General features: G+C 53.5%; 1 protein-coding gene across 6 annotated transcripts; it reads right to left on the reverse strand.

The window, feature by feature from the left end:
* Positions 1–3,020: 3,020 nt before the first annotated feature.
* On the reverse strand, positions 3,021–12,742 carry ALAD (aminolevulinate dehydratase). 6 transcript variants are annotated; one of them, XM_024762701.1, is made up of 12 exons: positions 12,576–12,740; positions 7,398–7,584; positions 6,393–6,443; positions 5,831–5,927; positions 5,330–5,465; positions 5,139–5,222; positions 4,950–5,038; positions 4,673–4,728; positions 4,498–4,585; positions 4,323–4,409; positions 3,821–3,950; positions 3,021–3,173 (listed from the first exon to the last, which is right to left on the reverse strand). In XM_024762701.1, exons 2-12 carry the CDS (start codon positions 7,508–7,510, stop codon positions 3,115–3,117), a joined length of 990 nt encoding a protein of 329 aa, XP_024618469.1. In that variant the 5' UTR covers positions 7,511–7,584; positions 12,576–12,740; the 3' UTR covers positions 3,021–3,114. The 6 variants fall into 6 exon arrangements, with proteins under 6 accessions (XP_024618469.1, XP_024618465.1, XP_024618468.1 ...); XM_024762697.1 differs by lacking the exon at positions 12,576–12,740 and adding an exon at positions 8,214–8,364; XM_024762700.1 differs by lacking the exon at positions 3,021–3,173 and adding an exon at positions 3,299–3,402 and having other exon boundaries at positions 12,576–12,742.
* Positions 12,743–13,109: the final 367 nt, after the last annotated feature.

Genomic DNA, 13,109 nt, shown 5'->3' on the forward strand with positions numbered 1-13,109 from the left:
GTTAGGGCCATGATTTTGTTAGTTTATTAGGAGGTGGTATGGCACAGTGGGTAAGGGTAGAGGCCTTGGAGTTGGGCTATGTGAGTTCAAGTCCCAGCTCTGCTCTTTTTGGTGACTGGGGTTCTAGACCCAGTTCTGCCACAAACTTGTTGAGTGGCCTTGGGAGAGTCACAGAAACTCTGTCGATAGAGCTTCCTCACTGCAAACCCAAGCTCAACTTAGGATACCCCTTCCAAGCTTTCCCACCTCATCAGTAAATGGCCTATCAGCCACCCAGGAGCTCAAGCCAAGTTCGTCCTTGACATCTAATCTACCTTCTAAATCCATTCCCTTCTCCATCCCCACTGCCACCACTCAGTCTAGGCCACATTTCTTATTTGCACTTTGCCACAGTGCTGTCAAAATGCTTTTATAAAATGCAAATCAAGAGCCACTCATTCCCCTGACTAAAAGCCTTCAGATGGCTTCCCTTTCTCCGGGAATAATGAGAAGGCTCTCCATCTTCCTTCAGCATGGCTTCTGAACCCCTGCACGGTCTGGCCCTGGTGTCTCTCTGCTCAGTTCAGGCCTCTCTTCCCCATCCTTCCCTGTGTTCCAGCCACGCCAGCCTTCCAGCTCATTTTAGCCCCAGGGTTCCCTCTGCTGGGAATGCCCTTCCCTAAACATGTCTCAGCTTGGTGGCTCATTCTCCAGGTCTAGGTTTAAATATCAGACCCTCGGGGAAGTATTTTCTGATCTTCAAACCAGGTCAGGCCAGGTGTGGCCTTCACAGCACCTGTCACATCATTGGTAACAGGTCTGCCTCTTGGTTCTCCTCAGGGAGAATCATCATTCCACTCAAAGTTTACCCCTGGGGGCTCTCGACACAGTTACGTGCTCCCCGAGGGCTGTTTGTACCTAAAAGGCAGTGTCTATCTCCCATCTCCATGTGCCTAGAACAGAGCCAGGCCCCCATATGTGCTTGGCAGTGATGAATGTAGGATGGCCTTGAAGGATGTTCCCTTCCACACTAACCAGAAATGAGCTCAGGGGCCAGGGGCCAGGGGCCAGGAAGCCAAGAAACTAAGGTGGCGGAAGGGTCTGGTGTGGCCCAAGCCCTGAGACCCATCAATGGCTGATCTCCCATGAATGTTTCGGGCCTCTAGGTGACTCTTCAAGTCCCAAAGGCTGAGGACAGAATGAGATCAGATCTTCAGTTAAGTCGGCCACAGCTCTGGGGAAAACTAGCAGGAGTTAGAGGGGAGCTACTTCTGACTCATATAATTCCAAATTTTATAACATCCAAACTAACCTTGCTTTGACTCTAGAGTTGGGATTCTGTCGCTTTGCAGACAGGTGGACTTGCAAACTGGCGCCTCCTTAGCTGGGCCTGAACTTTCACTGGGGGGAAACATTACATCGCGTCACCCTCAGAATGAATGGAAACCAGCTGCCCAAGCCAGAAACCCATGAAGGCATCTCTGTTGCCTCCCATTCCCTCCCTCAATCCCCCCAATGTGAAAGAATCAGCAAAATCTTCTTATTCTATCTCTAGAATGTATCCTGAATATATTCTGCTTCCTTCTCTCTCCACTGCCACCACCCTGGTCCAGGCCACTGTCTTTGCTCCAGGGGGTCACCAACAGTCTCCCGACCAGGCTTTTCCTGGCTCACCCCTCCATTTTTATTTTTTATTTTTTTGCGGTACGTGGGCCTCTTACTGTTGTGGCCTCTCCTGTTGCAGAGCATAGGCTCCAGACGCGCAGGCTCAGCGGCCATGGCTCACGGACCCAGCCGCTCCACGGCATGTGGGATCTTCCTGGACCAGGGCACGAACCCGTGTCCCCTGCATCGGCAGGCGGACTCTCAACCACTGCACCACCAGGGAAGCCCCACACCCCTCCACTTTTTTCACAGGAGCAGAATGGGGGAAATTGGAACACATGTAAGTCCTGGTTAAGATCCTTCAGATGGCCTTCTATCAGATGCAAAATAGAACCCAAGTTTCCTACAAGGTGCAGGATATACCTTTCCAACCTCCAGTCCTGCAGCCCACCTTCCTCTTCCTCATCTGGCTCCCAGCGGCCCTGCCAAGCTCCTCCCACTGCAGGAGCCTGTGCACTCCATCATTCTCACAGCTTCTGGTGTCTGCTTCCCTCTGCCCTCTGTAAGGGTCTTTCCTTGTCCCTCAACCTCATGGAGGGCTCCTCAAGTGAGGCCCATCATCTGTTACTCTCTGTTTCAGACCCTTTCTTTCCCTAGAAGCACTATTACAATGTATAACTGCCTTGTCTGTTTTCTTGTTGTTTTCTGTCACCCCTGTTCTCCTTGTATAGATTCCACTCAGAGACAAGCTGAGGTCTGTCCTGCTATACCCCCAGGACCCAGCATTGTGTGTGGGCACAAAGCAGACCTTCTCAAAAAACACCTCTCAGTAAAAATCCTTTTTGGTGGTGGCGTCTCCAACCGTCAGGAACTCTCTCCTTGCTTCCGAATTTCAATCCTTAGGCAGCGTTCCTGCTTGTCAGTGAATAATTCTTTTCTGCTCGTTAATGAGTAATTCTTCTCTGGGTTTATGGCTCAGAGAACAACAGGAGATCTCAGGCAGCCTGGCAAGCACTGGCCTGTGTGGGAATCGCCTTCTAGTGGAATCGCAGCAAATCTCAACTCTAAACCCAGGGTGTCTGTCTAAGCCTCAGTCCCAGTGTGCCCAGCTCTGCTGCCAGAGGCCTCGAGCTTTCCAGAGCTTCTGAGGGTCCGAGATTCAACTGCCCTCCTTTTCCTTTAATGCTCCAAGCCTTTCTCCCAGGCCCCACTGAGCCAATGCCCATGATTCCTGGTGGCTTTCAAGCTGAAGCCACCCCTGAGGAAGGAGCTGGGGTGGCAGAGGTGAGCCTCAGGGTTGACCCAGGGGAGGGGTAGGGAAGCCTAGGAGAGCCCATGAGGATGTGGCTGTGAGTGGGAAGATTTGGCACTCTGGCAGAAACCACCCAGGGCTTCTGGGCACCTGCCAGCACGTAAGCAGGAAGAGGGCACGAGCACACAGTTCTAAAAGCATCGTTTACTTTGGTTTTCACTTCTCCAAGGCTCAGGAATTAAGAAGTTCTAGTTCTGGGGTCTTGCACACTTTCTCCATCACTCCTTCAGCCACTGCAATAGCTGAGGCGTGTAGTAGGTGATGATGACGTCGGCACCTGTGTTGGGAGAGAGGCGGGAAGCGGGGGAGGGCAGGGCGTCAGCTCGGGGAATACCTTCTGGGAGATGAGGGCCGGGGGTGGGAAGAAGGCTACCATGAAGAGGCACAGCCCACGGGTGTCACAACCTAAGACTGAGTTCAGTTCCAGTGAGTCCTAGCTCTGTACGTTGTGTGACCTCGGGGAAGGCATTTTCTCCTTCTGGGCCTCAGTTTGCCAATGTATAAGACTGCACAGTGGGGGAAACAGGTAAGCTGTGAGTTCCCTCCCCACGCTGTATGCTTTACCAACAAAACCAGCTCCTATTTATGAAGTGACAAGCATATGCCAGTTACACGTAGCATCTCGTTTAATCCTCTTGACAACCACGCACCAGCTATCTTATCCCTAGTTCATAGACAAGGACACTGGAGTTAGAGAAGTGGCTTGGCCAAGGTCTCAAAACCAAAAAATAACAGAGGGCTCTGCGTGCTTCACTGTTCCACATTCTGTCCTGTGGTTTCATGTCTCTTCCCCAGCCTGTCTAGATCTCTGGCATTTCCAGGCATGAGACTCCAGGCTGTCTCATGGCTTTATTTCCCTATCTGGTCAAAGTGCCTATCAGTCCCTGCGGCACATGTCAAAAACTCCCACCCCTGCTTGCTCACCTGCTCTGCGGAAGGCAGTCATGACCTCCAGTACAGCAGCCTTGAGATCAAACGCTCCGGCCTGGGCTCCATGCCACAGCATGGCAAACTCTCCAGAAACGTGGTACACGGCGAGAGGGAGCTCAGGGTGCTGCGGAGAAGCAGCGGGGGCAGGCAGGTTGAAGTGGGGGTGGGCATGCCTCTGGGAGTATCCCTTCCTCCCTGCTCAATGTGTGACCGTCTTGAGCCCCAAGCCCTGAGTCACTGCTGCTGCCGGCCTGGCCCATCCTCGAGCTGTTAAAGCAGAACTGTTCAAAGGCTCCTACAAGCCCTGGCGCAGAGGCCCACAGTGGTTCCCGGGGCGGGGACAGGGACAGGGGACAGGGAGGGGTTGCTGGGGATTCCTGTTCCTGGGGAAGACTGCTCAACTCCGAGATTCTGCAGTCCCTCGATCAAAGGGCCCAGAATCTGTGGACACACTCTCATCTCCCCGAGCCCCCTCTGGCCTCTGCCCTGTGCTCACCTTGTTCTTTACCTCCCGCACGATGTCCAGGTAGGGCATTCCTGGCTTCACCATGAGCATGTCAGCTCCTTCCCGTACATCCCGGTCCTGAGGGATGAGTTACGGTGTGGGCAGTGCCTGGGAGGCGAGGTGACAGGGGGACAGGCCGGGTGGGGCTGGCGCTCTGGTCACTCACCACCGCGCGGAGGGCCAGGCCTCGTGCTCCAGGCGGCAGCTGGTAGCAGCGGCGATCTCCAAAAGCTGGGCTCGACTGAGCTGCGTCCCTGGGAAGCAGAGACACCAGGGTGGGCTCCAGCTTTGGGTTAACGGGTCAGGGATTCAACAGCAGACCCCTGCCCATCCCCACTCACCGGAAAGGTCCATAGAAACAGGAAGCGAATTTGGCACTATAGCTCATCACTGATACCTATGGGCAGATAATAGGGGTCTCGGCTCAGCCAGCCCTCCAGATGTCCCAGGGTGAAGTGACAGGGAGAGAAAGGACCCAGGCCGGAAGTAGAGGTCTGTGTCCTAGTCCCACTGGAGCTCTGGGCCTTGCTTTCTCTGTGTGAGGTGCAGACACGGGGGCAGGTCTGGTCCAGGCTCTCTTACTTCCTCCCCACGTGCTGCCTGCACCCCTGCCCCTACCCTGTTGCCAAATCCATGTGCCATCAGAGCCTCCTTGATGGCTTCCACACGTCCGTCCATCATGTCCGATGGGGCCACCACCTGACATCCTAAAGGGCAGAGGGTGGCCTTCAGAACTCTGGGACCCTCCTATCCACCCTGCCACGTCCCCGACCCAGGTGTGCCCATTTCTGCTGGTGGCTCACTCACCTGCCTTGGCATAGGCCAGCGCCACCTCTGCCAGCCGCTGGCGGCTCTCCTCAGCTTGGAATGACCCATTCTCACTCAGAAGCCCTGCAAGACAGACAGCTAGGTTTGAGGGAGCATCCCAGGCTTTGGCCCGTCTCCACCACAGTGGGAGTGCTGGTGGCAGCAGGGCTGGTGGAAGGAGGGAAGCTCACCGCAGTGACCGTGGGAGGTGTAGGGGCACAGGCACACGTCGCATGCCACCAGGAGGCCGGGGAAGTTCTTGCGCAACAGACGGATGGCTTCGATAGTCGGGGAGTCCTCGGAGTCTGCCGCGGAGCCCCGCTCATCCTAGGGACAGGGGAAGGACAAAGCGGAAGGACAAAATCACAGGAAGCCTTTGGGAGGCACAGTGGCCAGCCACCAGGGCACAGCCCCGGCCCTCTCCTTTATCACCAGCCCCTGGACGAGGAGGCACGGGGAGGACCGTTCCCACTTTGCAGAGGGAAACCTGATTTGACCATTCAGAGCTGCAGCCCTACTTAGCTTCCTGATCCTACATGGCTGCTGTTTCAAGGGCAGTGGCTGTGTCCGTTCACCGGTGGCCCCAGGGCCAGCACAAGGCTGGAGCGAGGGTGTGATCAGTATGCAACCTCAGCTTATCCTCACCCAGCCTCCCCCTCCCCTTCCCTCTGACCCCTCCTCTGATTTGTCACCTTGGGAACTCTGCTGGGGACGCCGAAGACTAGGACACAGCGCAGGCCCTCCTCCAACAGGGGCTTCAGCATCTCTTCCAGCCGGTTCACACCATACCTGCATGGAGGGGCTGAAGTGAGGCAGGTCCCAGGCTAGGGTCCCCCCACCCCTTTGGCCTGTGCCTCTGTTAAGAGTCGAGGTGCACGTGGCACCAGGAGGGCTCAAGCCTCACAGTACATGGAGGGGCAGGAATGCACCCACCAAACAGATGGGAAAACCGAGGCCCCACGTAGCAGAGCTATGGGATTCAGCTGTGGAAGGCCCCTTCAAGGTTCTGTTATTGACCTCCCATCTGAAGTTCAGCGTTCCTCTGCTATGGCGCCTCTGGTGACAGGTAGCTCATTACTGACCGAGGCTGCCTCTTTTGTTGTGGAACAACTCTGCCCCCCGAGACAGTCCTTCTGAGCTGAAGTCAGCCTCTCTGGATCTTCTGCCTCCTGGGTCTGCTTCTGCTTCCTGTCACCTCCACCTGTGAAATCGCTCCCTCCATCATAACCCTGCCCTCCCCACTCCGTCTCCTACCTGGCCACTCCTGGGAGGCTGGCGATAGGCTGTTTGTCATCAGGAACATCCCTGCAAGAGTGGGGGATGGGCTATGGATTGGTAGCTGTGGGAAGGGCCAGTGGTGAAGGGGTGACTGGGAGAGATGGTTGGGAAACTCGGAAGGAATATGGAGGTGGAGATGGTGGGAGGAAGATGGGATCCAGTGTCTGGTTCCCCTGCCTGGCCAAGCCCAGGGCCTGAAATAATAATAGGAACAACAAGAATAACAGTGACAACAAGCAACTGTACTCAAAGAACAGTACTCCTAGGAAGGAGTCAAGTGGTTAAGAACTTGGACACTGAGATCAGAAGGTCCTTGCTTGCTATCCCAGCCACTTACTGACTGGGCGACCTTGGCCAAATGGTACTCTTTGAGCCTCAGGGCCTTCATCTGTATCCTGGGTCGATTCATTCATTCATTCAACAAATGTTTATTGAGCACTTATTATGTGTCAGGTACTGTTCTAGGCTCTGGCAACACAACAGTGAACAAAACAGACAAAAATCCCTGCCCTCGTGGAGATGACATTCTAAGGGATAATATCCGTATTTTTCTCATATGAATACTGTCAGGGTGGAATGAGATAATATACATAGGTGCTTAGCATACTGGTACCTGGGACACAGTAAGCCCTCAGTACGTATCAGCTGTGCTATCGTGACTGATCCTGACTGCCACCTCTGACACGTACATAGTACTTTACAGCCAACGAAACATCGTCTCGGCTTCTGTCTTGTTGCAAAAACTCAGGATGAAAGGCAAGGGTTATTTTTATTTTCCAAATGGGAAGACTGTATTCTCTTCAAGGTTTGTTTTTTTCTTAATGGCTGTCCTTAACCCAGTAGGCCACTTCCGATACCTTGAGCTCTAAGCTGACAGCCCACTTTATCCCCGCAACACAGACACCTGCTCTGTTCACGTGTATGCACACACACTCAACCCACCCCCTGCCGATCAGAGACCTGGCTCATTTGCGGACTCACGTGACAAAGATGGGGTAGATGAGGCTGGAGGCACTGAGGCTGGTGGTGGTTGCCTGCCAGGTCCGAAGTAGTGGGTGGAAGTAGCCGCTGTGCAGGACTGACTGGGGCTGCATGGTGGGCAGGGGGGACAGAGGGCAGCTGGGTGGCTGGAACTGAGGGTTCTTGGGGGTCTGCCTCGTGCTCAGCTCTGTGAGGGCGACGAGAGGCACGTGAGACGTGGTCCCTGGCACCGGGAGGTGGTCACATACCCGCAGGCTTTTCCAGATTCCTGCTTCCCCTGCTCTCTACCCCAGTGCTACTCCTAGTGGGTTCACCAATCCCTGCCGGTGTGCACCAAGATAAGTAGACACTTCCATGAAACTTCAGAAACTTTCAGAGACTTCCAGAGCAAGTTGAATCTAATAATATAAAATCTGGGTTTGTATTTTATTTGGTCTCTTTTTTTAAAACATGCCTCTATTAATTCATTTTCATTGCATTTTATCAAAGAATCAGTCTGGGATGGACTGGACATTACTATGAGAAACCCTGATCTAGCCACCACTTAAGCTTTGCCTATTCCATGAACAATGTCCATGGCCATGGCAGAAATTTTAGAAAAGTACAGATAAGCAAAAAGAGAAAAATTTCCTGTAATTCTACCTCTAGGGGAAAACTGTTAACCCCTTGGTACACGGACACACACTAAGAGAATTAAATCGCACCGTGCCGACAGACAGACAGACAGACATGCCTGTGGAGTGGCCACAGAGGCTGCTTTTCCAGCCCGAGAGCCTCCTGCCGCTCCCCAAGCACACTTGGCTGCGTTCCGCTCACCCTCTTTCCCTAGGAGGCTGGTGCTCTTTCCACAACTTCCCCATCCCCAAGTCCTACCAGGTTGTCCACCAGGCGGCCCCTCCTTCCCTCTCCCCTGCAGCATCTCTTCTTGCCCAGATCACAGTCTCTCTTATATACCAGTTCTCTGTGGCCTTATCTTATCTCGTCCCAGCAGGCGGAGCTTCTGCAGGGCATGGTCCACACTTAGCTCATGTTTGCCTCCTGCACAGCACTCTGCCACACAGTAAATACATTTACCCACATGAAGTACAAGACAATATGCCCTAAATGCCAAATAAGGGGTGTAAGAAGGAAGCTAGGGCATTAACGTTTGTTTCTTGAGCACCTACTATGTGCCAGGCCACGCTGGGCACTCACACACATGATTTCTCATCCAGTTGGCACCGCAGTCCCAGGGGATCGGGCTGACTGAGCGCATCTCGGAGAGGCCGAGCCTACCATGAAGGAACCATGACTTCCAATGTGAGTTAGGAGGTCAAAAGCTTGTTGGAAGAAGACAGGACTAGAACTCGGTTTTGCAGGATGAGTGGGCTCGGCTTGGCAGAGGGAAAGGGGAGAATGTTCCCTCCGGAGGGGAAAGAAGGGGCCCGGAGGACGGGCTGTGGACTGCTCTGAGGACTGAAGAGGCAATCGAGGATGTGTGTTTGGAGGGGAGGGGCGGCCAGACCTAGGACAGGGAAGATTTCTGAGCAGGGGGCGGGGCAGGGGCCTGCTCAGAGCCTGGCTTTAGGAAGATAATTCTTGCATCCTGAGCAGAGCTGACTAGACGCAGAGGACAGAGGCTGTGGGGCGAGAGGGGTAGGGAGGTGGGGCCATCCTAAGGCGGCCAAGAGGCAGTCTCTTGGGGCGGATGCGCTAGCTTGCTTGACCTGGAGGGCAGCGGAGACAGGGACAGGCAGGAAGGCGGGGGCGGGGAGGTGAGCTTGGAGAGAGGAGGTGGGGAGCTCCGTTTTAGACGCTTCCCTTTGGAGGTGCCTAACAGCCAAGTAGGGGGAAAACAAAGAGCCACCAATCTCTCCTTGTATGAATGGGACCTCAAGGCCCAGAGAGGGGCAGGGACTTACCCACGGCTGCACACTCTCTGGGCCTGGTGGGGGGTCCTTCAGTACACTGATGATGCCTTCCCCTCCCCCTGTCCTCCAGCCTCCCAGGCCCCTTGGCTCCCTCCCAACTAGCTCAGGGGCCTGTTTCATCTGATCCTCCTCCTTGGCGGGGTTGGGGTTATCAGGAGCCACACAGGATCCACTCCACCACCACACCCCTGGGCCAGCCACATCATCTGACCCAGGGGCAAGCCAGGCCTCCCCAAAGATGTCCCAACTCCCATATGAGCAATCATTTAGCAGATACAAAGTCCTGAGTGCCCATTTTGTGCAAGATTTTGCTCTTAGGTCTGCCAAGGATTAGCCCAGCTCAGAGAGGTTAAGTCACTTGCCCAAGATCACACAGCTAGTGACTGAGCCAGAATTTGAGTTTGTTGTAGACAATGAGTGCAGGGTTTTACCTACCATACCCCATACTACTGATAAACACTTGATTCAGTAGGCGTTGCTCTGCCTATACTATCTCTGCTTTGGAGAGATGGAGGGTATCAGAGAAAAATATACTGAGTGTATGTTGTGTGCTGGGCACTGCCCTAGGTACTTTACACATATATATTATCCCATTTAATTGCAGAGAATTGTTCTAACTTTTAATGAGAAGGAGATGGAGGCTCAGAGAGGTTAACTGACTTGCTCAATGTCATTCTAGAGTCACATCATATTTTGAAGGTAGGTCTTTAGGTCTCTAACTCACTTTCTAGAAAACCTTTATAGCAAGAGGCCTTACTAGGGCGGTTCCACTTTTATGTTTTGTTTTTTTTTAAATTTTAGGATTCAGCGAGAGACTTAAGAAATGGGTATTAGTGCTGAAAAAAATTAAAAAGTTGAAAATCACCAACCCTGTTTAATCTTTTACATTCTGCTGTGGAAAGTAGGGTGCAGAAAGGAGACAGGAGTTATTTGACATCCACAGCGAGTCAGGTACAAAGCTGGGCTTCACCATGGGTCTCCTGGCTTCTACTCAAGGGCCTGTCACCTGCCCCACAGGTAGTCATTCTGTTACATATGTGCTTAATAAACAAACATCTGTTTTTTGTTGTTGTTGTTTGTTTGTTTGTTTCGCTGTGCCACGTGTCACCTTAGTTCCCCGAACAGGGATCGAACCCGTGCCCGCTGCAGTGGAAGCGTGGAGTCTTAATCACTGGACCGCCAGGGAAGCCCCAATAAACAAAGAACTGTGAAGTAGAACAACATCCCCTGAGCAACAGAGGTGCTTCTCTGTTTGCAGAGCCAAATCCAGGTGGAGGTTTTGCTTTGCCAAAAGTCCCTAAAAAGTTGGAAGATTTTCACATACTTGGAAGGGGCACTTCTCCCAAATAAAGGGAGCCCGTAAGCCACAGCTTAAATCCTGTGACACCACACTGAAGACAAGGGTAAGTCACCATGGGATGCAGAACAGGTTAGCTTAACTGGAAGGCTGTAGCAGGCAGTTCAGAAAGAGTAATGTTTCAGGGTCAAACAGTCTCAGGTCTGCTCTGTGCTCTGTGTATGACTTTGGGCAAGGTTGCAGAATCTTCATTTTGTAATCTATGAAATGGGAATGATACTATCAAACTTGCAAAGCTGCAAAGAAGATCAGAGATAGGAGGTACATGCCTGGTACAGTAGCCACTCAGTAAATATGCAGCTACTTTTACTATCATTAGGAGTAGAAGTGGGCTGACAAGACCTCCTGGCGTGGATCACAGCTGTGTCCTCTGCACCACACCCAGAAGGGAGAACTTTCACTCAAACCTGGATGGGCCACAGGGTCTCCCAGGATATCTGAGGTGGGGTCCTTGCCTTCCAGCAGCTTATGTGGTGAAGGAGAAATAGTCACCATACAGATGCTACAGTAGAGGGGTGGACTATGTGCTATAGGAGGGACCCGTGCCTCTGGGAATCAAGGATGGATGGCTTCATGGAACAGGCAACACTGAGGGATAAGTAAAATTTCAGACTGATTGTGAAAGTATCTCCTTCCTTAGAAGGTAACTTCTCCAACTTGGGAGTAACCTAAGCTGGGCCCTGAGAACTACCACCCGGAGGGGCTGAGAAGAGATGCAGGGCCTGATCCCCCCATGTTGTGCTCCACTGAGGATTCCAGAGGCTGTGGTCTTGGCACACAGGGTTGTGAGCTGCTGCCAGCGACGGCAGGCTCTGCCACTTGCAGGGGAGGGCCAGCTAGGTAGAAGGTGGCCAGGGCTGAGAAATCCAAACCCCCAGAAGGGCCCAGGACAGCAGCTGTCAGGCAGTTCTGAAAAGGAGCCAACTGGCTACCTGTTTATTCAAACTGCGTTTCCTGAATATCTACTCTGGGCCTGCCCCAGTGCTAGGAACAGGGATTAAAGAGAAGGAGACCCAGGCCTTGACTTGGCTTTGAAGAGCCCAAATCTCCTCTGGAGCTAAAAGGAGAATCAGCCAGTTCCACAAATTCCTAGAACATACTGACGAAGAGGTTCCTTAAAGCTTGCTGACTATGTTACTGAAATGATGGTGATACTGGGCTGACATTGGTCCAAGATCCTGCAGGGGGTCAGTGGCAGATCTCGGGCCAGAATCCAGGTCTCCAGCAGAGAAGTCCTCAATGTCCACCATTACCCCTTGATACTTTAAGTATAGATTTCAAAGCTGCTTATCAGCGGAGCTGGGCTCCTGGAGAGCTCTGGGTGAAGGGGGTGAGGGAGGAAAGAGGCAGAATGGTGACTCTGGACCTGGCTGCAGTTGGCAGCATGAGGGTTACGGGTGTGGGTTTTGGAGTCTGTAGATGTGGGTTCAAATCCTGATTCTGTCACCTTCCAGCTGTCTGAACTCAGAATCCTCATCTGGTAAATAAGGACTTGAACAGACCTCAATGGGCTGTTGTTAAGACTGAATGGGCCAATGCATGTAACGTACGCACAATCCTAGCACAGAGCGGCTGTTATTGTTTGCACCTCCCTCCCCCATCCTGCGAGGCATCTCGGGCTCTCCACTGATGGAGACTACCCAAGCAGTCTCCAAGGGAATGGACCCCAGACAGGAGACTCGGAGCCCAGACCCGGGTCCCCAAGGGCAACGGCCATGCAGAGACCTCAACCCCGCTGCAGCAGGACAATCTACCTCTAAGAGCCTAAATAGGAGTCCCAGAGTGACTCCGTCCCCGGCTGCACCGCCAGCGCTTGTGGATTACAGCAGTCTGGGTCTGGGGACACAAGACTTTGATGCCACAGCCCCTGCCTCCAAGTCCGCCATCTCCCCGAGTCCAGTCCCCACTCACCTGCCGCCCTAAGGAATCTGAGACGCCATTCCCGCCAGCACTGCCGCGCGCTCTAGTCTCCCAGGGCCCACGTGGGGGCGGGGCGGCTCTCCCGGAAGCAGCCCCCTCTCTCACAGCCCGCCCCCTACCGCGTGCAGGCCATCCCCCCTGCAGGCACTTGGCCTGAGGTCGGCTCCGGCCGATGCCACGCCCACTGACGTCAGCAGGCCTGGCCAATCGGGTGTGCAGAAAGGCTGACGGGCCCGCCCCTCCCTACGCTGAGGTTCGCTCCTGAGCTGCGGAAGTCCCGGGGGAGCCCACTTGGGGGCGCAGGAGCTGCGCGGCAAGGGTGCTGCGTGTGAACCGGCCTCGAGGTTAGAGCCCTGAGGTGTTCTTTATAGCCCCTCTTTTCCCAGCCTAGCGCATACTTGGCACTGGTTGTTTATTGAAAGAATAATTAGATGTCAAGGACATTAAAACAACACCATAGTGCCTAACACAATAACTAAGTCCATTTTTGCGGACTGAGCATTTTAAAGTTGTTGAGTTCAGCAC

This window comes from Neophocaena asiaeorientalis, unplaced genomic scaffold (genome assembly GCF_003031525.2).
Source record: "Neophocaena asiaeorientalis asiaeorientalis breed wild unplaced genomic scaffold, Neophocaena_asiaeorientalis_V1.1 scaffold78, whole genome shotgun sequence".
In the NCBI taxonomy this organism is placed as follows: Eukaryota; Metazoa; Chordata; class Mammalia; order Artiodactyla; family Phocoenidae; genus Neophocaena; species Neophocaena asiaeorientalis.

Excerpts from the sequence above, each read along its gene's own strand:
- ALAD (XM_024762696.1), bottom strand. The coding sequence starts at position 8,316 with ATGCTGCAGGGGAGAGGGAAGGAGGGGCCGCCTGGTGGACAACCTGGT. Across the intron at positions 7,585-8,213 it reads CAGCCTCCTAGGGAAAGAGG|AGCTGAGCACGAGGCAGACC; the intron begins GTGAGCGGAACG and ends TCGCCCTCACAG. Across the intron at positions 5,466-5,830 it reads TCCCCAGCAGAGTTCCCAAG|GATGAGCGGGGCTCCGCGGC; the intron begins GTGACAAATCAG and ends CCCTGTCCCTAG.